This window comes from Scylla paramamosain, chromosome 8 (assembly GCF_035594125.1).
Source record: "Scylla paramamosain isolate STU-SP2022 chromosome 8, ASM3559412v1, whole genome shotgun sequence".
NCBI classification, from domain to species: Eukaryota; Metazoa; Arthropoda; class Malacostraca; order Decapoda; family Portunidae; genus Scylla; species Scylla paramamosain.
In genome coordinates, this window is record NC_087158.1 from 6326412 (window position 1) to 6351136 (window position 24725).

The 24725-nt window shown below is 36.7% G+C and overlaps 1 protein-coding gene across 1 annotated transcript in view; it reads right to left on the reverse strand.

Annotated features, from left to right (window-relative positions):
- LOC135103183 (DNA-directed RNA polymerase II subunit RPB1-like) overlaps positions 1–20957 on the reverse strand; it is a 115909-nt gene extending 94952 nt beyond the window's left edge. The window contains exons 1-4 of the mRNA XM_064009277.1: positions 20939–20957; positions 20436–20512; positions 18599–18730; positions 2379–2861 (exon numbers count right to left, since the gene is read on the reverse strand). Coding sequence (XP_063865347.1) covers positions 2379–2861; positions 18599–18730; positions 20436–20512; positions 20939–20957 — 711 coding nt within the window. The remainder of the gene's footprint in view (positions 1–2378; positions 2862–18598; positions 18731–20435; positions 20513–20938) is intronic.
- Between the last annotated feature and the right edge of the window lie 3768 nt (positions 20958–24725).

The following is a 24725-nucleotide window of genomic DNA, read 5'->3' on the forward strand; positions in this document are numbered from 1 at the left end:
GTCACAACTAGATAAGTGTAATCAACTAGGTTAACACACACACACACATACTCGTACAAGCATTTTTGAGGGCTTCAAGGAAGAGGATCTCAATGTAGCTCATATAAATACATGAATGTGGATAACTAAAGAAGAAAATGTAAAAATACAAGAAGCTTAACAGCGATGATAAAGGCATGGAAGGAAGAAACAGAAGTGGGTGGCGACAATGTAAAAAAAGATATCCAGTGATATAATAGAGATGGAAAGGGAAAAAGAAAACAAAGAACTGAGAAGAGGTGACAAAAATAGTGAACTTAAATAAGAAATACTGTGAAGAGATTAAGAAACTCAAGAAAGAGAATGAAGAATTAAAGAAAACTTTGCAAGAGAGGTTAGGGTTGGAGGAGTGAGAGTTAGTTACAGAGGAAGTCAAAGGTTGGAAAGAGAGAGAACAGCAAAAGGTGGACATGGAAGACATAACAAGGCAACAGCAACAGAAACAACAAGGATATGGAAAAGCAAGTGATTAAAATAATAAAGGAAAAAAGTAATCTTGTGAGAGACACAGTACAGAGAAAGATGTGTATGGTGGTATTTGGGGTCAAGGAAAAGAACCTACCCATGAAAACAGCTAGAGAGAAAGAAGTGAAAAGAACTAAGGAAATTATAACAGAAGTGGCAGAGGAAGGAGAGGGGAGAGTCGAACAAATTTGAAGAGGTTTACAGGATCGGAAAGTATGACAAAAATAGAACAAAGCCAATGTAAAACAAGAATCATGTCACAAACAGCAGCAGAACATGTCTTGCAAAGAACAGGAAAACTGGCAAAAGCAAAAGGATTGAAGGAAATATGGATAAAAAGAGACATGAACAAAGAATAGAGAAGTAAACTAAAAGTCAAAAAGTGAATAGAGAACAGGAAAGTTGTGGACATGAAAGTGAGGAAATGGTGGCACAAAGATGCCACACAAGACCACCAAACAGAAGTTTAAAGATTATGTATACTAATGTAGATGGTTTGGTGTCCAGCCTACTGGAACTTGAAGACTATTTAAAGAACAATAAACCAGATGTGGTATGTTTAACAGGAACCAAACTAGAAGAGGAAATAAAGTTGGGATTTGCAAAGGAAGGATACAGTACATGGAAGAGGGACAGAAAAGGAAAGGGAAGAGAAGTGATGATATTGGTAAAAAAGGATATTGCTGTTGAGGAAGTGGAATATGGTGATGGAATGGTAGAAACAATGAGTGTTGTGATTAAGATCAAAAGATGTGAAAAAAGGAAAATCATTGTGAAATACATACCACCAAAAACTAATGCATGGTAGACTAATAAATTCAAAAGTATGCAACTAGAAACAAAAAAATAGTATGGAGGAAATGATAAGGAAAGGTAACAAAGTACTCTTAGTAGGTGACTTCAACACTAAAAGAATTAACTGGGAGGAGATGGAAGTAACAGAAAATGTTGGGTCATGGAGTGAAGAACTTATGCAAACCATGATGGTGAATACAACGAGACAGTGGGTGAATGAGCCTATAAGATGTAGAAGAGAAGAAGAACCATCACAGCTGGATTTAGTGTTTATGAAAACCCCAGAAAGTAGACCAAGTATACATTGTCTGAGTTCAATGGGAAGAAGTGATTATGTGACAATAGAGATAGTACTACAGGAGGAAACAGCATTGCACAGGAAAGAACAATACAGAAATTGGAGACAGAACTATGCTAAGGCAAACTTTGCAGAGCTTAGTAAGTTTTATTGAAAAATTAAATGGAAAGAGCAATTTGAAGGTAAAGTAGTGCAAGAAAAATATGAGATATTTTTGAGCAAGTACAGAGAGGGGATGCAACAGTTTGTACGGTTATAAAATGAAAATTGGGAAACATGAACGGTATAATGGCAGGTGTGTAGAAGCAAATAAGAACATGGAAGAAAATGGCTATGGCCTGTTTTAAGACTATACAAGTGGAAATACCCTGGTCTGAGGCAATTTTCTCTCTCTCTCTCTCTCTCTCTCTCTCTCTCTCTCTCTCTCTCTCTCTCTCTCTCTCTCTCTCTCTCTCTCTCTCTCTCTCTCTCTCTCTCTCTCTCTCTCAAACAAAAAATAAAAAGGTGGAGAAACAAGGGGAAAGGGAGATGAATGAACAGAAGGTAGCCAAAATCAAATTTGTACATTTGTGTGTGTTTGCATTTGTTTCTTATTTGTATTTTCACAGATTGACCCAAATCTAAATTACCATTTTTAATGAGAGAGAGAAAGAGAGAGAGAGAGAGAGAGAGAGAGAGAGAGAGAGAGAGAGAGAGAGAGAGAGAGAGAGAGAGAGAGAGAGAGAGAGAGAGAGAGAGAGAGAGAGAGAGAGAGAGAGAGAAATCACAAATACTTACTAACCTGGAAAGTGGAGTCCTTGATGATAAATTGGCTGGGATCAGCAGGGTGAACTGTGGCAGAAGTTTGGTGCATGGCAAATATGGCTTCAGGATGAGTAAATGGAGAGGCAGGAGGGAGTGATGGTTGTGGGGGAGATGATGAGTGAGCAGAAGGTGAGAAGGATGAGGAGAAAAAAGGTGATGGTGCAGAGAATGATGAGGAATGGACTAATGGGGAAGAGGAAATGTGAGATAATTTTGAGGACTGGAAGGCAGTAATAACAGGTGGTGTAGTGCTGAGGTGAGTATGGTCTGAGGCATGGCCAGGAGCTGCTGTATGACCAGATTTCTGAGTTTCCAGTGAAAGTGTCTGGCCAAGAGTTGGAGATCTGGCAGAGAAGCTGTGGCCAGAGGAAGGAGGCTTGGCTGCTGCACTAGACCCATAGACCACATCTTTGGAGTGGCTTTGGCCTTGAGGTGCAGCCAGGTAGCTGTAGCTCACCACCTGCCAGAGAAAAGCTTTTTTAACCTCACTGCCTGTCAGGGAAGAGCTTTTTTAATTTCCATTTTAATCTTACATGATTAAGGTCATATGATTAATAGTTATACCATCTTCTGTGTATCTAGCCTGGAGGTTGAGATGTGATGGAATGATTCCAAATGTGAATGTATACCATATTAAATCCTTGTCTCTACTTTCCTCCAAATGAGATCCATGGGCCTTGTATAAAAAAGTTGGGAGTCCAATCTTTTAAAACTAGTAACTCTAATATTAGAGATTTGAGAGACAGAATAAAGCATAATTAAAGCTTTGATAAGCATTTATAAATCTGTACATTCTTTCAATTTTTTTTCACCATTTTTGAATGGCATATTGGAGTGATTTGAGTCAGAAATAACAATTTTGAACACTTTTGTTTCTATTTGTTGGTAATGTGTAATACCACTGATGAGAGACAAACTTTGTGCTTGGAAGGAAAGAACTGACACCCTTGCTCTATAAATTCTGCTTCACTGCATGCCACAAGTTTTATAATTTATATCAGAACTATTTCTAGACTAACCACTTCATAAGCATAATCATTTTGTCATCACAGTTTTCACTATGCTGCCTTATCACCATTGTGCTACAGGGATCTCAGATGCTTCTGATTTCATAATGAAAGTTAGGGCTCACTTTAAAACCAGTTGACAACTGATAGTCTAAATTCCAATCCAAGAAATGAATTTTGTATCATCAATGAATGAAAGTGCTTGATTGTTCTACAAGTTTGGTGAGGATTGAGGTTGCTGGTTAGTTCTGGGGAGTAGATTAGTAAAATTCTGAAGAAGTATTTTTTAACTGTCTTCACCCAGGAAAACATGCAGGAAATGCTGAATAGTGAGATTTTTAGAGCAGAAGAGAATGAGAAGCTGAAAGATATTACCATAATTAAGGAGATAGTGGAACAGGTGATAGATAGGCTAAGAAAGTTCAAGACGCCAAGACCAGATGAAATATATCCCAGAGTAGTTGGGTTTAGGAAGGGGGATAAAAACCCAGGGAGGAGTTAGGATTCTTTTAATCTCTAACGTTTCAGCTGAATAGCCATCCTCAGAGAGACTGATTTACATGAGTGAAAACACACTATTTATAACAACATACAAAATTTTCTCATTTGACATTCGTACAGAGTATTGCCATCCTGGCGTGTACCTCACCTAATTTTATTTTCCTAGTCAGGAAGTTGTTGCTGCAAATTCTGAACGCTCTTAAGTAAAAAACAATAATCACACCAGATTTGACTCTCATGCTGTGGGCTGAAAGGTAGTGAATGAAATCGTCCTTATTGGACGTTCATTCACTACCCACAGCATGAGAGTCAAATCTGGTGTGATTATTTATTTTTACTTAAGAGCGTTCAGAATTTGCAGCAACAACTTCCTAGAGCAAGAAATACGATATATCATATCAACTTTCAAAAAGCTGGGTTATCCCGAAGGGCTCCTTGTTAGGCTTAAGAATAAGGCAAAGAAAATAACAACTGAAAACAAAGAGAATAAAGATCCCTGTACAACCAGCAAAAGAGAGAGGTATATATGTGTACCAAATTCGGACAAGGCTTCCATAATTAATAAATATTTGTCTTGAACAGGATTAAAAATAGCAACATTAGCGGGAGAGAAAATTGGTGAGCTAACGAGGACTAAAGACACCGGACTTGTTAATAATAACAGCGTAGTGTACAGCATACCATGCAAAGGTTGTACAAAGCAGTACATAGGAGAAACAGGCAGGGGACTTAAAACAAGAATAGCAGAGCATAGGAAAGGTGTTTTAAAACACAACACATCAAACTCCCTTGTATTGCACATAGAAAAATGTAAACACTTACCAAAATGGGAAGAGGCTAAAGAAATTAAAGTTGGATTGAAGAAAAGAATGAGAAAAGCTATAGAGGCAGCCCTCATAACAACTAGGGAAGTCATTAATCACAGAGAAGGTTTTATCAAGTGGGTGGGTAATTCCGCCAGATTGGCCCTCAGGTCAGGTACAAGGAAAATCCCCAGTAAAGGCTCGTCACGTAGGCAGATAATGCCACCTGACTAGGAAAATAAAATTAGGTGAGGTACACGCCAGGATGGCAATACTCTGTACGAATGTCAAATGAGAAAATTTTGTATGTTGTTATAAATAGTGTGTTTTCACTCATGTAAATCAGTCTCTCTGAGGATGGCTATTCAGCCGAAACGTTAGAAATTAAAAGAATCCTAACTCCTCCCTGGGTTTTTATCCCCCTTCCTAAACCCAACTACTTGTCAACATGAACAGTTCATATCCCAGAGTACTTAAGGAATGCAAAGAAGTTATTAGTGAACTGTTAGTTTCTGCCTTTAGGAAATCACTTGAGATACCGGTAATGTGGAGGCAAGTGAATATAGTACCCAGCTTTAAGAAAGGAGATTTAAGCTTAACTTCTGTTGTAGAAAAAATAATGAAGTCAGTAATAGTAAAGAACATTAGGGAACATTTAGACAAACATAACTTGATAAATTGGTCACAGCATAGCTTCACAAAGGGGAAGTCTTACCTGACAAACTTGTCAAGATTTTACTGTAAAGTTTACATGGCAGGAGATAATGGTGATAGTTATGACATCCTATATCTGGACTTCAGTGAAGTGTTTGACAAGGTACCCCATCAGAGGCTCCTGAGAAAGGTTAGGGCACACGGAATAGATGGGAAGGTGTTAGGGTGGATAAGGTTGTGGCTGAGTGACAGGCGACAGAGTCGTAATAAACAGCTCTAAATCCGAGTGGGATTAAGTAATTAGTGGGGTGCCACAGGGATCAGTATAAGGGCCATTGATGTTTTTAATATACATCAGTGACTTGGATAGTGGAATTAGTTGTGACGTTAGTAAATTTGAGGATGACACGAAGATAGGTAGATTAATTAGATTAGAATTGGATGCCATCCCCTTGCAGGCAGATTTGGATAGGATGAACGAATGGACAGACAGATGGCAAATGCAGTTGAATATCAAGAAATGCAAAGTACTTAGCATAAGTAGAGGAAATCCACACAGAAGGTACACAATAAACAATGAATCTCTGGTAGGTTTAGGGTACAAAAAGATTTAGAATTTATAGTTAGCTCTAAATTCCATATAAGAAAGCAATGCATAGAGGCCAGAAACAGGGCAAATAGGATATTAGGATTTATTTTTAAGAGTGTTAAAAGTAGAAGTCTCGAAGTAATATTAAAGTTATATTTGGTGCTGGTCAAACCTCATCTATATTATGCTGTGCAGTTCTGGTCCCCCATATTACAGGAAGTATATAGGTCTTTTAGAATCAATACAAAGGAGAATGGCTAAAAGGATACAAGGAGTGAGGAGTATTCCTTACAAAGAGAGATTGGAGCTGTTAAATTTACATTAAGAGAGATGTAGGTTGAGAGGGGACCTGATAGAAGTCTTTAAATGCTATAAGGGTTACAACACAGGGGATATAAGCAAAATTCTTAGGATTGGTAACCAGGATAGATCAACAAATAACAGTTTTAAGCTTGAAAATTTTAGTTTAAAAAAGAGATAGGAAGGAATCAGTTCTCAAATAAAGTGGTAGATGAATGGAATGGACTCAGTAATCAGGTTGTTGGTGCTGGGTCATTAGGAAGCTTTAAGAGAAAATTAGAGATTTATGGATGGGGAGAGATAGGTGGAAATAGGTAGGTATATTTCATACAGGAACTGCCACATGTATGCCTGATGGTTTCTTGCAGCTTCCATTTTTTATGTTCTTATATTCTTATGAGTATGTATCTTGAACCTAGATTTAGGAAAAAATTGCTTGTCTTATTATCACAGGGATATTGATCATAGAAAAGAAACACTCATCTTTTGTACTTACATTTTTTTATTTTTATTTATTTTTTTTTTGTGAATGTGAAAGAAAATGCCCTGACAGAATTATTTTTTCTTTTTAAGGAACATAATGAAAAAAGTTATATTTGCAATTGTCATGTTTGGAATGATTGGGTTAACTATAATTAGCCTTAGTTTGTGTTGGCTACACACACTGGATCATGTGTGTTGCTGCTGTGATTATTAATGAGTGTAATTTCCAGAAATGTGATTTCAGTACTCAACTAGCAAGTCAGTTAAACACACATGATTTATTCAAAGCAAAAGACTATTCAGTGTGTTTGAAGACTACTTGATATTGATAATAAAACCCATCTTAATGCTTACTTTCAGGTTTTTTTTTCTGATTTTATTTTCAGACAAGGATATGTTCACATTGTTGTTGTTGTTGAGGAGAAACTGTTGTCTTAGTGAGCTATGAAAGCCCTGACCCATTCATAGCTATGAATGTTCCATGGTTCTTAGTTGCGAATGATTTTGCTTTAAAAAATTACCAGCACTAAGATGTTCATAGCCCACTAAGATAAATCTTAGAAGCATCTGGGAATGTGGCTTCTGGCTCCTCAGGGGTATGTTGTTGTCCGTCATAATAATGAAAGGCTTATGTGTTGTGTAAAAGTAAAATTAAGATAGCAGCCTGTTATTTATGGATAGCAAGGAGGCTGGAGGGAGGGAGAGTGTGAAGTGTGTGGGTGTCGTGGCGGGGAAGTGTCTCAGTGTGACACGTGAATCACTGCATGAGCTGTCATTGGCTGACTCTTCTCGTGCTGCTGTGGCGAGGGAGTTATTCTCTCTGGCCCCAGCAACTGATAGCTATCACTCAAGCGTGACAAAAAGGTTCTGTGGATAATTTCACTTGGATGGATTTTGACCCTAATGTGGGGTCCATTCTGATGTCTGCACTCTCTCTTGTCACGTTAGGAAGGTTAGGGAAGACAATGCAATAAAATAGTAATTTTGACCACAAGGGCACATAGATCACTCTGGCTCTGGGAACCTCATATAATATCTGATGCAATATGATCATAGGATAGTGCAATTAATTTTTTTTTTTTTTCCCCTTTCCGCCCCCTTTTTTCTTTTCCTTTTTTTTTTTTACGTAGGAGGGACACTGGCCAAGGGCAACAAAAATCCAATAAAAAAAAAGCCCACTGTGATGCTAGTTCCAGAAAAGGGTCCAAACCGGTAGTCAAAAATTAAAGGATAAGTGTCTTGAAACCTCCCTCTTGAAGGAATTCAAGTCATAAGAAGGTGGAAATACAGAAGCAGGTAGGGAGTTCCAGAATTTACCAGAGAAAGGGATGAATGATTGAGAATACCAGTTAACTCTTGCATTAGAGAGGTGGACAGAATAGGGGTAAGAGAATGAAGAAAGTCTTATGCAGCAAGGCTGCAGGAGGAGGAGAGGCATGCAGTTAGCAAGATCAGAAGAGCAGCTAGCTTGAAAACTGCAGTAGAAGATAGCTAGAGATGCAATATTGCAGCGATGAACAGAGGCTGAAGACAGTCAACTGGAAGAGAGGAGTTGATGAGACGAAAAGCTTTTGATTCCACCCTGTCTAGAAGAGCAGTAATAGTAGAACCTCCCAGACGTGTGAAGCATACTCCATACATGCACGGATAAGGCCCTTGTATAGAGTTAGCAGTGGGAGGGGTGAGAAAAACTGGCAGAGATGTCTCAGAACGCCTAACTTCATAGAAGCTGTTTTTAGCTAGAGATGAGATGTGAAGTTTCCAGTTCAGATTATAAGTAAAGGACAGACCGAGGATGTTCAGTGTAGAAGAGGGACAGTTGAGTGTCACTGAAGAAGAGGGGATAGTTGTCTGGAAGGTTGTGTCGAGTTGATGGATGGAGGAATTGAGTTTTGAGACAATAAACAATACCAAGTTTGCTCTGCCCCAATCAGAAATTTTAGAAAGATCAGAACTCAGGTGTTCTGTGGCTTCCCTGCGTGAAATGTTTACTTCTTGAAGGGTTGGACGTCTATGAAAAGATGTGGAAAAGTGCTGGATGGTATCATCAGTGTAGGAGTGGATAGGACAAGAAGTTTGGTTTAGAAGGTCATTGATGAATAATAAGAAGAGAGTGGGTGCCAGGACAGAATCCTGAGGAACACCACTGTTAATAGATTTAGGAAAAAAAAGTGACCATCTAACACAGCAGCAACAGAATGGTCAGAAAGGAAACTTGAGATGAAGTTACAGAGAGAAGGACACAAGCCATAGGAAGGTAGTTTGGAAATCAAAGCTTTGTGCCACACTCTATCAAAAGCTTTTGATATATCCAAGGCAACAGCAAAAGGTTCACCAAAATCTCTAAAAGAGATGACTGAGACTCAGTAAGGAAACCCAGAAGATCACCAGTAGAGCGGCCTTGACAGAACCCATACGGCAATCAGATAGAAGGTTGTGAAGTGACAGGTGTTTAAGAATCTTCCTCTTGAGGATAGATTAAAAAACTTTAGATAGGCAGGAAATTAAAGCAATAGGACGGTAGTTTGAGGGATTAGAATGGTCTTCCTTTTTAGGAACAGGCTGAATGTAGGCAAACTTCCAGCATGAAGGAAAGGTAGATGTTGACAGAGTTGAAAGAGTTTGACTAGGCAAGGTGCAAGCACAGAGGCACAGTTTTGGAGAACAATAGGAGGGATCCCATCAGGCAACCTGTCTTTATATACCTTTCAAATCAGTAATTAATTAGAAAGTTATTATAATATCTGTACCACTATTTCTTACCATAGATAGTATACATTTAGTTCAGATAACACTCCATTCTTGGCATCACACTTATTGAAACATCACACAACATCTCTATAATGGTCAGAAACAAATCCATGTAGCCATGCACGGTGTGCACTGTGTTGTGTATTTACCTAGGTGTAATTTACAGGGCCCGAGCTACACTCATGTGGTCCCATCTCCATACCTATACATATCTAATTTTTCCTTTAGTTTGTGTACACTTGTTGCCAAAACTATACATATCTTCTTTTAGTCCATTCCAAACTTCAGTGTGTCTTTGTGGAAAACTATTCTTTGTGTTGTTTAGACATCTTCTTTTCCCTGCTTATGTGAGTGTCCCATTCTACTGTCATGACTGCTTGTCTCTTTTAGTAATGGTTTTGTCATTACCAACTTCATTTTGTTTGCCAACTTGTAGATAGTTATCAAATCTCTTTCTCTCCTTTGTTCCAGTATTGGTAAATCTATTTTTTCTAATCTTTCTTCATAACTTAATTCCTCAAATTCTGCCACCATTTTTGTTGCTATTGTTTGTATTCTTCCTAACTTGTTTACATGCTTCTTACATAGAGACTACACAACTGCTGCATATTCCAATCTAGGTCTTATTATCATAGGGATTATTTTTCTCATCTTACTTTTGTTCATGAGGTAAGAAGCTGTACTATGTTTCATAGTAATCTGTAAATGTTCTCCATATTCTACCTATATGCTTCTCTGGTTGGAAGTTATCTGGCTTTACTACTCCTAGATCCTTTTCTTCCTGGATCCTTTTAATATATTCGTTTTCTACCTTGTATGTCCAATGTGGTCTTCTATTCACTTCTGCACATCTCCATCATATGACATTTGCTTACATCGAATTTAACTTCCCATTTTTTGCTCCATTCACAAATTTTATTGGTCATATTGTAGATATTCACAGTCTTTGCAACTTTTTATTTCTTTTTGTAATTTAGCATTATCTGCAAATAGGCAGTTGTAGCTCTCAATTTTTTCAAGAATATCATTTATATAAACAATGAACAATACCATATTGGTGATAGTACTGACCCTTGTGGCACACCACTCTTTACTGTTTTCCAAACCAACTTTTCATCATTAGCTACTGTTCTCATTTCTCATCATTTGAAGTAATTTTCTATCCACTTTATACTTGTCCCATGTAGTCTCTTAATATTTTCAAGTTTCCACATAAGTCTTTCATGGGGGAACCTTGTCAAAAGCTTTTTATCAGATCTAGTTATATACAGTCCACAAATGCTTCTCTTTCCTACATGATGTCATCACTCTTGAGCTGAAGCTTAATAGATTTGTTACACATGATTTTCTTTTCCTGGAGCCATATTGTTTGGCTGTTATTATTCCTTCTTTTATAAGAATTCTGCTGCCCATTGTGTGTGTGTGTGTGTGTGTGTGTGTGTGTGTGTGTGTGTGTGTGTGTGGGGAGGGGGACAGAATTTGATAATAACACTGACATTACAGTTGTTACTCTTCCTTCATAATGTGCAATTAGTGATTGGGTGCCAATTATACCAGAGACACTCTTCAGTGAATTCTTTCACTCATAATACCCCATAATCAATGATCTAGTGCCTCTAAATATTACAGTAATAAAATTATTTTGTAATCACCTTTCAACAAGCATTACCTACTCAGCTAGACTACCAGTATGCAGAAACTTCTGCTAGCCCCTAAGCAACGGGTGTTTTGTGCAGAAACCTCTTCTTGTAATGAGTTTTTAGAGAAAAATAACTCTTATTCCTAGCTATATCTCATTTAGTACAGATTCTAGAATAATGAAACTTACAGCATAAGAAGCACCTATCCTTCTCCATTCTAGTGGTACTTTTGTCTGACTCATTATTTTAGTTCAACAGGAAGTAAAGGTGTGTTCATTATGCTGGATATAGTACTGGCTACAGCTCACTTGCTCCACCTGCCCTCACTGCTTTCCCCACATATCAAAAGGAATGTTCTTCCACTGTGACTCCTTGTCTAACAGCACTTAATGGGAGTGGATGAGGTTAGCTTGCATTTGCACTAAGCCATTCATTAGGATGAGGGCAGATCACCTCCTTCCATGATACTTGCCTTGTATAGAATACCAGATGGCAAGTCACTAAAAGTGGCAGGGAGCAGCTTTGTAAATGTTGCTAAGTAATGTTCAAAATATCTCTCTCCCACTTTCATTTTGATTTAAGGATTGAAAATCATGAGGCACATACATTCATTACCCATCAGAGCCCTGAGATGCACACCACTGTGTTGCTTGTTGCTCAGGGGGTTAAAATTATTGATACCTGAGAGATGTTACTCTAAAAACTGGAAAAATAAATAACAGGCAGCTCTAAATAAATTATATACTGTCGACAAATAACAACAGTAGCTTATGTAAAAAGGAACATAAATGCTTAGTACACATTTTTAGACCTCAGCTAGGATGTGAAAACATGAGCTAAAGCTAAACTAGATGTGATGTACTTTATGATTATGTCAGCTAAAGGCTTGTCCTTTAAGCTTGTCAGATCTGGTTTCAATCCCTGGTCACATCCACTTCCCATGTTTATAAATTTTTTTTTTTTTCATAATTTTTAATTTTGTAATAGGAAATGTATTTCTTTGTTTAACTATGACATTGGCAACATGGTGGTGGGATGGTCTTAAAAGATTTCATATAGGGGAAAGAATAAAGCCTAGTATGAACTTATGATGGCATTGTTTTGTTGAGTCAAACAGGAAATGAGTGTCCCACCCAAAAAAGGGAGAAAACATGAATGGAGCAGGGGCTTCCTAGTGAATACTCTGGTAAACCTTGCAAGACCAGAACCACACTTCCCAGACACAAACTTTCGATTGTTTGGATACTTATTGTAGCACATTAGATTAATGAAACATCAGAAATTAACCTAGAAGGAAGAGCCATGTAATGCAGTGATAGGACACAAATATGAGCCAAAGCTAGATTAGCTGTGAGGTACCTCATGGTCCAGTTAGTTAAGGCTTGGTATTCTGATATGTTCATTCCTGGTTCAGTCCCTGATCACATCTACCTCCCTTTTTTTTCTTTTCTTCCCCTTCATGTAGGAGTGGCACAGGCCAAGGGAAACAAAAATTCCAGCAAAAAAAAAAAAAAAAAAAAAAAAAACAGCCACTGAGGTGCCAGTCCCCAAACAGTCAAAAATGTTAGTCAAAAATACAAGTTAAGTGTCTTGAAACCTCACTCTTGAAAGAGTTCAAGTCATAGGAAGGTGGAAATACAGAGGCAGGCAGGGAGTTCCAAGGTTTACTAGAGAAAGGGATGAATGATTGAGAATACTGGTTAACTTGCATTAGGGAAATGGACAGAATAGGGATGAGAGAAAAAAGCAAGTCTTATGCAGCAAAACCAAGGGAGGAGGGGAGGCATGCACTTCACAAGATAAGAAGAGCAGTTGGCATGAAAATAGCAGTAGAAGATAGCAAGAGATGTAACATTGCAGCAATGAGAATGAGGCTGAAGACGGTCAGTTAGAGGAAAGGAGTTGATGAGATGGAAAACTTTTGATTACACCCTATCTAAAAGATAGCATACTACATACATGGACGGATAAGGAGGGGTGGGGGTGAGAAAAACTGGTGAAGAAGACTGATGCCTAACTTCACAGAAACTGTTTTAGCTAGAGATGAGATGTGAAGTTTCCAGTTTAGATTATGATTAAAGGACAGAGGACAGACTGAGGATGTTCAGTGTAGAGAAGGGGGACGGTTGAGTGTCACTGAAGAAGAGGGGATAGTTGTCTGGAAGGTTGTGTCGAGTTGATAGACGGAGGAATTGAATTCTTGGGACACTGAACAATACTAAGTTCACTCTCTCCCAGTCAGAAATTTTGGAGAGATCAGAAGTCAGGAATTCTGTGGCTTCCTTGTGTGAACTGTTTACTTCCTGAAGGATTGGACATCTACAAAAAGACGCGGAAAAGTGCAGGGTGGTATCATCAGCATAGGAATGGATAGGACAAAAGTTTGGTTTAGAAGGTCATTGATGAATAATAGGAAGAGAGTGGGTGACAGGACAAAACCCTGAGGAACACCATTGTCAATAGATTTAGGAGAAGAACAGTGACCATCTACCACAGTACCAATAGAATGGTCAGAAAAGAAACTCGAGATCAAGTTACCAAGAGAAGGATAGAGGCTGTAGGAGGGTAATTTGGAAATCAAAGCTTTGTGCCACTCTATCAAAAGCTTTTGATATGTCTAAGGCATCAGCAAAAGATTCACCAAAATCTCTAAAAGAGGATAATCAAGACTCAGTAAGGAAAGCCGGATCACCAGTAGAGTGGCATTGACGGAACCCATACTGTTGATCAGATAGAAGGTTGTGAAGTGATAGATGTTTAAGAATCTTCCTGTTGATGCATTAAAAACTTCAGATAAGCAGGAAATTACAGCAACAGGATGGTTATTTGAGGGATTAGAATGGTCACCCTTTTTAGGAATAGGCTGAATGTAGGCAAGATTCCAGCAAGAAGAAAAGATAGATGTTGATAGACAAAGATGAAAGAGTTTGACTAGGCAAGGTGCAAGCACAGAGGAGCAGTTTTGGAGAACAATAGGAGGGACCCCATCAGGTCCATAAGCCTTCCGAGGGTTTAGGCCAGCAAGGGCATGGAAAACATCATTGTGAAGAATTTTAATAGGTAGCATGGAGGATGGAGGAGAGGGAGGAACAAGCCCTGAATTGTCCAAGGTAGAGTTTTTAGCAAAGGTTTGAGCAAAGAGTTCAGCTTTAGAGATAGATATGATAACAGTGGTACCATCTGGTTGAAATAAAGGAGGGAAAGAAGAAGCAAAGTTATTGGAGGTGTTTTTGGCTAGGTGCCAGAGATCATGAGGGGAGGTAGATCTTGAAAGATTTTGACACTCTATTAATGAAGGAGTTTTGGCTAGTCGGAGAACAGACTTGGCATGGTTCCGGGCAGAAATATAAAGTGCAAGAGATTCTAGTAATGGAAGGCTCAGGTACCTTTTGTGAGCTACCTCTCTATCATGAATAGCAGGAGAACATGCTGTGTTAAACCAAGGTTTGGAAAGTTTAGGTATGGGCAGAAATATAAAGTGCAAGAGATTCTGGTAATGGAAGGCTCAAGTACCTTTTGTGAGCTACCTCTCTATCATGAATAGCAGGAGAACAGGCTGTGTTAAACCAAGGTTTGGAAGGTTTAGGTCGAGAAAAAGAGTGAGGAATGTTGGGCCCGATGCCAGACACTATCACCTCCGTTATGGGCTCGGCACACAGTCTCTGGCACAGAAGCAGTAGTCATTCCAAGGAAATTCAGCAAAATACCTCCTCAGTTCCCCCCAACTAGCAGAGGCAAAACACCAGAGGCACCTCTCCTTAGGAGATCCTGAGGATGGATTGGAGCAATAGGACAAGATACAGATATGAGATTGTGATTGGAGGAGCCCAATGGAGAAGATAGGGTAACAGCATAAGCAGAAGGATTAGAGGTTAGGAAAAGGTCAAGAATGTTGGGTGTATCTCCAAAACGGTCAAGGATATGAGCAAGGTGTTGCACCAATTGGAGGATAGCAAAGTTGAAGGCTAGTTCACCATGATGGTCAGTGAAGGGAGAGGAAACCCAAAGCTGGTGGTGAACATTGAAGTCTCCAAGAATGGAGGTCTCTGCAAAAGGGAAGTGAGTCAGAATGTGCTCCACTTTGGAGGTTAAGTAGTCAAAGAATTTCTTATAGTCTGAGGAGTTAGGTGAGAGGTATACAGCACAGATAAATTTAGTTTGAGAGTGACTCTGTAATAGTAGCCAGATGGTGAAAAACTCGGAATATTCAAGAGTGTGGGCACAACAGCAGGTTAAGTCATTGCGCACATAAACGCAACATTCAGCTTTGGATTGAAAATGAGAATAAAGAAAGTAGGAGGGAACAGAAAAGGGGCTATTGTAAGTTGCCTCAGACACCTATGTTTCAGTGAGGAAAAGAAGATGAGGTTTAGTAGAGGAGAGATTGTGTTCTAGAAATTGAAAACTAGATTTAAGACTGTGAATGTTGCAGAAATTAATGAAGAAAAAGTTGAGGGGGGGTCTCAAGAGACTTACGGTTGATACCAGAAGACACTAGCCTTGATGAGCATCACCAACAGGACACATCAAGAAAATTTTAAGTTGGTTTTTACCTAATTATTTTTTATTATTTTATTCATAATACTGTACATGCATATCATAAATAAAGATGAGGTTTACTAGAGGAGAGGTGATGTTGTACAGATAGAAAATTATATCTAAGACAGCAAATGTTACACAATTTAATGAAGAAAAGTTATAATATACCAGTAAAATGCCTTGGAAGGCGATTAACGAGCAAAGATGTCAGTAATGCATCAGTGGAAGGGGTATTTCAAGAAGAGAGAGAGAGAGAGAGAGAGAGAGAGAGAGAGGCAACTTCAGGCACCCCACACATCATGCACTTGCCTAATATTCAAATCACTCTAGCTCAAAACTCTATAAGAGCCCAGTGGTTGTGCTATATACCACTTGATAGGAAATTTCATTTTGTGTTCAGTGGTATCTATCCGCTCTCATTGAGACAAAAGAAAATTGGTGAAAATTGCAGAAAACTGATGGTCACTTTACAAAAATTTTTGTATTGTATTTTGCATATGCACAGTAGTGTTGCAAATTTCACATGATTTTACATCATAACTTGTATTACTCTTATTACCAACAAAAATTTGAGCTTGATCAGTTAATTACTTAAAAAGTTGTAATTTTGACTTTGTGCATGTACAGTGCTACTTCAAAGTTGACGTAAGGAATTTTATTAAAATTATAACATGACACTTCTTAAGTTTCATTAAAACTGGTTGAGTAGTTTTTGAGAAATCCCATTTCTGACACCCTTCTACTTTTAGTAAGTTAACTTCACCCAATAGAAGAGATGAAAGCTATATCATAAAAAATTGATAGAGGTGTGCTATTATATGATGCTAATTTTGTTACGATCAGTCACGTAGTTCTGGAGATATTAGCGATTGAATAGGGTTATGGTCAGACCGAGCCAGGCCCCTCAAAACGAAACAACAACCTCCATAGTAAACTTTGTTTCGCTCATAATTAATTTCTCACTCTTTCATAAAAGAGAACATAGTTATCCATTCAATCATGAGTTCCCCTTCAATACAGGGAGTGTAATATATATACCTCCCATATTTATAATATATGAATTTCTCACTCTTTCATAAAAGAGAACATAGTTATCCATTCAATCATGAAGAGTTCCCCTTCAGTACAGGGACTGTAATATATATACCTCTCATATTTATAATATATGAATTTCTCACTCTTTCATGAAAGAAAACATAGTTATCCATTCAATCATGATGAGTTCCCCTTCAATACAGGGACTGTAATATACATACCTCCCATATTTATAATATATGAATTTCTCTCTTTCATAAAGGAGAACATAGAGTTCTTTGTTTAATCATGATTAGTTCCTTTTCATTACATGGACTGTACTAAATACATATTTTTTCTTAAGCTACTTTTTTAGAATACTTTTGGCTTAAGTTGAGAACTTGACCGCCCTGATTTGAGGAATGGTGAAGTGGAGCCACCAGGCACAATATCTACCAATTCACAAAACAGAGCAATGACTAAATTTTGACTTCTCTATTTCCTTAGTTTGGTGGCATCCCTACTTCCTTGATGCCATTTTCCTATCGTTCTATGCCAATAGAATGGAATACATCTACAACAAATAAGAGATAGCCTATAGCAGCGTTCCCTCACATATTCATGGTTTTGCATATTTGCAGAGTTTTCCCTAACCTAACTAATGGGGAGTTTTCAGAGCTGCCAGGTGTCACCACCAGCTCAGTCTTTCAGCCCAAAGAGCCCAAATTATTCTTTCAGTTATAAATTACAGTAACCCAAGATATAATGAACACATATGGGGGGAGAGTGGGTCACTTGAGATGAAAATTTGCTATATATGTGTATAGAGAGAGAGAGAGAGAGAGAGAGAGAGAGAGAGAGAGAGAGAGAGAGAGAGAGAGAGAGAGAGAGAGAGAGAGAGAGAGAGAGAGAGAGAGAGAGAGAGAGAGAGAGAGAGAGAGAGAGAGAGAGAGAGAGAGGCAGCAGACAGCAGCCTTAAATAGGTTGTTATACCTGAAATTTGGTAAATAGAAGTTCATTATATCAAGGGTTTATTGTACATATCAACTTATTCCCGTTTTATTTTATAGTGCACTGTATTTTTTAATTAAAATATCGTGTACTATACATATAAGAACTGTTTTTTATTGTCTTAAAGTGAATTGCTTAGTAAATGTGAGATGCATAGTTTAAGGTTTAAACTATAAATATAGGTAGTTCTGATCCTTATAGGGATGGTTTCCCATATTCACAGATTTTAATTATTTGCAAGAGGCTCTGGAATGTAACTCCCACAGATGGCAGGGAAACACTGCATATCTTCCCTCCCACAACAGCGATGCACTTCTGTGTTAAAGAGATGCAGCTAGTAAGCCAATATATACTCGTATATACTGATCGTTCAATTAATCCTTTGTCATAAAACTTCTCTGAAAAAATCTAGTGAACAATTTTTCCTCTATCACTGCACTGTCCTTGATCTAAATTACATATTAAAACTACACATGATAGTGTAATGATCAGTATGCTTGACTCACAAACCACATATATATATATATATATATATATATATATATATGCTTGGCTTTTGTCTCCAAACTCTCCCCCATAGAGAGACTGTATTAACTTGCAGAAATAAAGCTATCATTCAGGGAAACTGGTTTGTTTGCCAAACAAACATTACATTGCTGAATATTCTGTGGCACCAAATGCTTTGTCAGGAATTGTGGCAATGATATTTCAATCCTTGTCTTTGCATCCTACAATTTGTATGCTGAACATAAACCTTATCAACAAGTTTCTTGAGCTTCATATACTTTTATATATATTACACAAAGTCCATGACAACTGAAAAAACTATGCAAATAATGAAATGTAGCAGTAGCATCAAGGTAACACCAGTCTGCTACTAATACTGCTGCCATCCACCTTCTGACCTGCTCAGATGAAGCAGAAGCGTTGTCCTCTTCAAAAGAATCCTCAGCCACCACACAAGACCGCTCATTGCTGTGGTAGTGTTGGGAGTAGAAGTTGGGGTAGTGGACAGGAGGAATGACACTGCCCTCACTCTGTGTTGAAAATATATGCTGCCATAAGATGGAGAAAATACTGAATCTGATACTGACAGAAATAAAGAACAAAATTGTTTTACAAAAATTTTATCATAATTGTTTATAATATCAAGCAAATCTACAGAACATAGGACAACTCTACAACAAGCAGGCTCCAGGCTCCAGGCTGGCAAGCTTGAATAGTCTACACATCATATAAACTTTTGACTGAATAAAGATTCAGATGGATCCATGCTATTTTACAGGATTTAAGCTTTTAACAATGATACAAGTTCCCCATCAAAGGAACAACAAACTAAAGTCAAGTATGTGATCTCCTTCACTTTGTGTGCCTTCTTGTTGCAGTAAAATAATGTTCAGCTTCATTTATCCAATTTTCATGGTCTAAATTAAACCTTTCTTATCAAAGATAATATAAGTTGTGGGATTTAGTTCACAATCAAATCAACATTTCTCTATTTTACCTACATCTGACATCTGTATTCATATGAATTTTTCTACAGCTACCCACCCAGCAAGAGAAGAGTGCTGTGGAGATCTCCATCACCCACAATAAGTCCCTGAAATGCCTAAATAAACTTGGGATTCATGTCAAATAAAAACAAAACTCACTGGGACATAGTACACATTTGTAAGAGTCCAAGGCAAGACTATCCCACCATCTGTGTACCATGGAATGCTCCCAACAACTGGAGTTACCCACAACTGAGCTGCACTTGGTGCCAATAACCACTCATTCTCAGATACCCAACTCCTAAGCAAATCAATGCTGCATCTGATTACCACTAGGACAATACTTAGTAAAAATGAACAAAGGTGGGGAGTTCCTCAGTCTATTACCATTACTGGGTAGGATACAGATGGAGAAATAGTACAAAAGACAGTTCAGTATTTGGTACAGTAGAGAACACTAACCCTCACCTATAGAAAGAGATCAGCCATCAATACTTTCAAAGGAATAATTTCATCACTGTAAAATGGTTCTTTTTCAGGTCCCTTCAATAAACCTTGCATGTCACTAGGTCATGGACCATGCTTCTATGAAAAGGCACAGATCAATGCCTCTTATGAAAGAGCACAGAGTTGATCAGGAATGAAAAAAGAAAAACTTAACTGACTTTGGAATCAAATATCTAAACTACATCTCTGTAAAAAAGATAGGGAGACTGAAAGAAATTTTATTGGAAAACATTCTATACAACATGGACAACCAAGGTCATGTGACCTTCTTAACATAACTCCTCCTATCAAATCACAATCTAAAAGCTTAAACACCTGATACCTTGAGCCTCCTACACACATTATGAACAGATGGTTCCCAGCCTTTTTTTTAGGAGATTAGTACAATGCCATGTTAACCTTCACATTATCATCCAAACATCAATTTAAAAAGCTAAATACTTATCAAGTGAATTTACACATGCTTCAACACTCAAATACAGAATCCTGCACACAAACTTGACATGCCTTTGACAACTTTTTTATTGTCATATAAGAGAAATAATAACTCACCACCTCATTTCCTTTCCTCTTTTTTGCTTAGTGTTTTGAGGACATGCTGCCATACATACATAGCAAAACACAAGTACAAAAATTAAGAGTGAAACATTGTGAAAACAAGGAATAAATATGTTTCATGTGACAGCATAGGAAGTGAAGCACAAGAAGTACAAGTGGCTAGGTGTACAGGCCACACACCTACCTGGCTTGGTCTCAGGTTCAACACCCAGGCTTGGAGGGCACGGCGGCCATGCCTGCTGCTAATGACCTGGCCTGTATCTGGTTCATTCGGGCTTCATCCTCAGCCATCAAAAGCTTGTTGTTGATAATTCTGTGCCATCACCAGGAAATGGAACAGAAGGAAAGGGGAGGTGAAGAGAAAAAAGACAGTGGGTAAGGATATAAGAACTTCTGAAAATATGCAATAAAGGGAGAATGGAAAAAGGAAGATGAAAATGAAATTTAGGAGATTACAAGGAGGTTGGTGGGTTCCCCTTGTTACTAATACTGTACATACTGTATATGGATGAATAAAGCTACAAAATATCTTTTATCTTGCCTCCTTAAAAAAAAGTCAATACTGACCTTCATTAGCATCCTTAAAAATTTCATCAGATACAAAACAAAACTGCTGTTATAGTGACTTAAACACTCCATATCATCTGTCAGCCCCTGCAGGCTCCACACTGAATAAAAGGGTCACACCTGTCAGTACAGCAGTCATGTGAACCTTTATGACTTGTCTCACAGTACTTGCACACAACCAAAATATATAAATGACCACATATTTTACACTTCCCTCAGCTTGTTAAGTGTGGTTCAACAGCCCCCACAACAAATGATCTGTCTCATTGTAGCAACAGCATGTCTTTATCAACTGCACACAAACACACACACACACACACACACACACACACACACACACACACACACACACACACACACACACACACACACTAGCTCTAATTTTGTATATCATTTTATGTAAATTATATGCTAAATGACCAAAAAAAAAATATGTTTGTAAATGATGCTACAGTCATGAAGATAATCATGCAAAATGAAAAGTGGAGAATTATCAGAAAATTCTGAATATAATGGAGCCAATCTGATTATTAACATGAATATGACGGAGTCAAGATTGACAAATGGAGCTAAGAAATAGCATATGTTGGAAATGGGACAAGAGGATAAAGAAACAAAGATGGGTAGTCGTAGAACAAAGTGATAGAGTGAGAGAAACTTGGAAGTAGCACTAGAGAAATGAATATGATTACTTCAAGAACTAAATAAATGTTGAAAAATTTGAAAGTGGTGTATATATATATATATATATATATATATATATATATATATATATATATATATATATATATATATATATATATATATATATATATATATATATATATATATATATATATATATATATATATATATATATATATATATATATATATATATATATATATATATATATATATATATATATATATATATATATATATATATATATATATATATATATATATAGCTGGTCATGATGACGAAAAAAATTAATCATGATAACTGATAAATCGGTAACAATAACCTTATCAGTGATGACTGATAATTGGCAATAAATTTATTGCCCAATAACCAATAACTGATAAATTGATAAATCTAAAATTCCAATACCACCGATAATAATGAGTGTTTTTGAGCTTGTTACCTATAAAAAACATAAAAATTGATGCAAAGCACTCTATAATGGGAAAGAAAAGGACATTGCAAGAAAAGTGTATAATGAGTGTTTTATAGTTCAAAAGAACCACAAGGCAAATAATACAAAAACTAGTGTATATGAAGAAGTTTCGTAGATACCAAAATGCTGAAACTCAAGAACAACACTCTTAATTGAGAAACAGAACAATTTTACTAAATGTGTGTATTTTGAGTGCTTTTCACATTCTTAGTTACCAAAACCCCAAATTGCATGCGAAGCCAGCTTTATGTGGGAAAAAAATGACATTACCAGAAAAAAATGTCTTTTGAGTGTTTTTGAGCGTGTTAGGCAATAAAGCACTAAAAAGGAGGGCAATCACATTATATTGGAATAAAACCAATTTTTAATAAGAACTTGCCTTTAAGTCTTTTTGAGCTCCTTATATACCAAAACACTAAAACGCATGCAAAATACACTTTATGGTGAAAAAGAATAACATTACCAAAAACATGTATTTTTAGTGTTTTTGATCATGTTACCAATATAAACGCTTAAATGACATTACCAGAAAAATGTCTTTTAAGTGTTTTTGAGCGTGATATGCAACAAAGCACTAAAAAGCAGAAAAATCACACAACTTGGGAATAAAACCAACTTTTACGAAGAACTTGCCTTTAAGTGTTTTTTAAACTCCTTACATACCAAAACGCTAAAACGCATGTAAAACAGCCTTTATGGAGAAACAGAATAACTACCAAAAATATGTATTTTGAGTGTTTTTGATCATGTTACTTATAAAAACGCTTAAATACATGTAAAGGACCCTATGTTTGTATAAGAAAAGGACATTAAGAAAATCGTGTATTATGAGTGTTTTTAAGTTCCTTAAGTACCAAAAAGCTAAAACACACAAATAACACTTTATAGAGAAAAAAAAAAAAATTGTTATTCATCTTCATAGGTACCAAAATTCTGGAAAAATTCAGGGAAAATTTTGTAAAAAAAAATAATTATAAAAAAAATAATTTTAGCTTTTTTTTCCGGAGTTACGTACCAAACCCTGAAGTGCATGCAAAGCCACCTATATGGACAAATTATTCGATTTTACCAGAAACCTGTCTTTTGAGTGTTTTTTTTTTTCAGCAATTTCAACAATATTACTGAAAATGTGTCTTTTCATTGATTTACGTAGAAAAACGCTAAAACGGATGCAAACCAACCAATATGAAGAAATAGAATAACATTACCAAAAAGATATATTTTGATGTGTTTTTGAGCTTGTCACCTACAAAAAAAATGCGAAAATGGATGAAACGCACTCTATATTAGGAAAGAAAAGGACATTACGAGAAACGTGTATAATGAGTGTTTTACAGTTTCACAAGAACCACAAGGCAAAAAACTCAAAAACTCGTGTACATAAAAAAGTTTCTTACATACCAAAATGCTGAATCTCATGAATAACACTTTTAATTAAGAAAAAGAACAACCTTACTAAATGCCTGTATTTTGAGTGTTTTTCACATTCTTAGTTACCAAAACCCCAAATTCCATGCGAAACTAGCTTTATGTGGGAAAAAAAAAATATTACCAGAAAATGTCTTTCGAGTGTTTTTGAGCGTGTTAGGCAATAAACCACTATAAAGCAGGGCAATCACATTACATGGGAATAAAGCCAACTTTTACCAGGAACTTGCCTTTAGGTGTTTTTGAGCTCATTACATACCAAAACGCTAAAACGCATGCAAAACACCTTTTATGGAGAAACAGAATAACATTACCAAAAATATGTATTTTAAGTGTTTTTGATCATGTTATCTATAAAAACGCTTAAATACATGCAAAGAAAGTTATGTTTTGGAAACGAAAGGACATTACGAGAAATATGTATTATGAGTGTTTTTTTAGTACCAAAAAGCTAAAACCTACAAATAACACTCATTATTTAGAAAAATAAATAAATAAAAAAAAAAATTGGATTTTGTTTTTTTTTGTTATTCATCTTCAAAGGTACCGAGATTCCAAAATTCTGGGAAAATTCCGGGCTATTATATGATAAAAGAAAATTATCAAAAAAGTTAATTTTAGCTTTATTTTCGGACTGTTATATACCAAACCCTAAAGTGCATGCAAAGCCTCCTATATGAGGAAATTAAACGACCTTAAAAGAAATCTGTCTTTTGAGTGTTTTTCAGAATGTTAGGCACCAAAACGATAAATAAATAAGGAACTCACTCTATATGGGAATCCAAACAAAACTACTGAAAACGTGTCTTCTCAGTGTTTTACGTAGAAAAACGCTAAAAGGGATGCAAACCAACCAATTAAAAAAAAAAAAGAAAAACATTACCAAAAAGGTATATTTTGAGTGTTTTTGAGCTTGTTACCTACAAAAAACGCGAAAATTGATGCAAAGCACTCTATATTAGGAAATAAAAGGACATTGCAAGAAAAGTGTATAATGAGTGTTTTATAGTTCAAAAGAACCAAAAGGCAAAAAAACGCAAAAACTTGTGGATATGGAGAAGTTTCCTAGATACCAAAATGCTGAAACTCATGAATAACATTCCTAATTGAGAAACAGAACAACCTTACTAAATGCGTGTATTTTGAGAGCTTTTCACATTCTTAGTTACCAAAGCCTCAAATTGCATGCAAAACCAGCTTTATGTAAGAAAAAAATGACATTACCAGAAAAAAGTCTTTTGAGTGTTTTTGAGCCTGATAGGCAATAAAGCGCTAAAAAGCAGGGCAATCACATTACATTTGAATAAAACCAATTTTTAA